We start from the raw sequence: 1,880 nt of genomic DNA, 5'->3' as shown, positions 1-1,880 counted from the left end.
CCGACTGATCAGATTTACTTCATTTTACTATACATTTTACCGACAATCTGGAGCCAGTAGTTATCGAATCTGCGACACAGCTCGGTACAGGGACGATGTTAATTTGCTACTTGAAGCATAATTCCTTGGGTAAATCGCCGAGCTGTCCCTTCAGCAAAAACTGACAAGCGATATGATTGGTAGTTACAAAAGTAGGTGTATAGAAATCTCAAATGATGCAAAATGCCCGCTTTTGGTGGTAGTTTTCCTACCCTCTTTTGATAAACCACTCAAAGCGGGCACTTTGCCCCCATTGACCGCGAAAGGGTTAAAAAGTGGGGGCTTTAAGATTTTATACTAAGCTGCTACAGTAACAACCAAACGAACTTTTTTTTAAAGAAAATAACAAAACGTATCGCTTTTTTTTTAAAGAAAAACTCTGTATTTCAATATTGTTGTAACAATAAAAGATATTTCTTAACGCTTTCGCGAGCTTCTTGTCTAAAGTATACTATACAGACTAAGTCATTTGATTATAAAAGGTCGCATTTTTCACCCTTTTACACTTTCACAGTACTGCAAATTCAGATCCTTACTTTCAAGTTATAGTGCCTTCCATTTCACAGTTTAAAATGAGTACCTGTACTTATAGAGTATTTAAGAAAAACACTTGATTAAGATAAATGTGAATGATTTCAAATGAGGCCGCGCAACACAAAACTGTGCTAGTTAATCATTTAATGAAATGGCTATTACGCGCGCCGTCATAAAGCGGGGGTATCCCCACTCTCTATTAAGCCCTTGCCTGATTTTGTTTTTATTCAGCGGTTGCTTAGCAATGGGCGTTTGAAAAAGTTGCCTCAGAAGAACTTAAACTTCACATTTTTAATTGGTCCATAAGCGTAAACAACTGCTGCGTGTCGATTTCGATAACTCCGAGGCGCTAATTCGTGCCCCTTTATCGTTAAAATGGACAGTGAAGATGCGAGTTTTTAAAAATCGAATGTATATTTTGGATTTTAGAGATTTTGAGAGGCGATGGAGGCTAGCATCATATTGACTTACCTGCAAGAAGCGCGCTTTGTTGTGATTTATTTGAATTCCTTCGGTGGGTATATCTTATCTCAACTACCTCCCATAACTTATACTGCTCTTCACTATCCACACTGCGTCACGTTAGCATAGAGTCTTTTCATTATTGTATTTCAAGCATATCACACGATCGGCGCTTACAATTCAACAACCAACAATGCAGCACGGTGATCACTACTACTACTACTACTACTTCTACTACTACTACTACAAGACGACGAAGTACTACGCGTGCCGAAAAAGCCGGACTACAAAGTGCAAGGTTCGACTGGTCTGTCAGGATGACGGTACTGTGCACATCAAGGGAGATCATGTATGCATCACCGGTGACGACGTGATAGCACGAGTTGTGCAAGAAGAGATGCGTCTACACCTTGAACTACGAAGACTTGGTGAGTTGCGAGTTCTCCTAGGACGCATTTGGCGTGATGTCAAGGACGAGATGATCCGCAAATACGGTGAACGGTCTGGCCTTCGGTTCCTCCCCAAGCGAGAAGCGATTGGAGTTATCAGGAGATGCCGAGACGCGGCAACCGGTGGTGATGCCTTTCGAGCGATCGAGACGGAGCAAGTCCGACGGAAATCTGATTATGACGAGAGAGAATTTCTCCAGATCAACCTTGCTTACCCAATGGAGGGAAAGTATAGGCGAATCGTTAGGTTTGAGCATCCAGATCTAATTCGACTGATAAAATATCCTGGTATTACTCTATTCGTCGACGCCACCTTTAGTGTGACTCCAAAGCCATTCACTCAAACCATCATTGTGATGATTCACAATCGAGCTCACGACCTCTACGTCCCCTGTT

At 41.8% G+C, this 1,880-nt stretch overlaps 2 protein-coding genes across 2 annotated transcripts in view; both read left to right on the top strand.

Moving 5' to 3' along the window:
- PPTG_11705 (hypothetical protein) overlaps nt 1–102 on the top strand; it is a gene marked incomplete at both ends in the record, with an annotated part of 676 nt that extends 574 nt beyond the window's left edge. Inside the window, one exon of the mRNA XM_008906836.1 lies at nt 61–102. Within this exon, the coding sequence (XP_008905084.1) occupies nt 61–102 (42 nt within the window). The remainder of the gene's footprint in view (nt 1–60) is intronic.
- A 1,126-nt stretch (nt 103–1,228) lies between these two features.
- Nucleotides 1,229–1,731, top strand: PPTG_11704 (hypothetical protein; the record flags this gene model as incomplete). Its single annotated transcript, XM_008906835.1, has 2 exons — nt 1,229–1,642; nt 1,720–1,731. The coding sequence occupies 2 exons, from the start codon at nt 1,229–1,231 to the stop codon at nt 1,729–1,731; spliced, it is 426 nt and encodes a 141-aa protein (XP_008905083.1).
- Nucleotides 1,732–1,880: the final 149 nt, after the last annotated feature.

The sequence above is a fragment of the Phytophthora parasitica genome (assembly GCF_000247585.1).
Source record: "Phytophthora parasitica INRA-310 unplaced genomic scaffold supercont2.25, whole genome shotgun sequence".
Lineage (NCBI taxonomy): Eukaryota > Oomycota > Peronosporomycetes > Peronosporales > Peronosporaceae > Phytophthora > Phytophthora nicotianae.
Note: the sequence above shows the minus strand (reverse complement) of the source record. Positions and strands in the feature narration are given on the sequence as shown.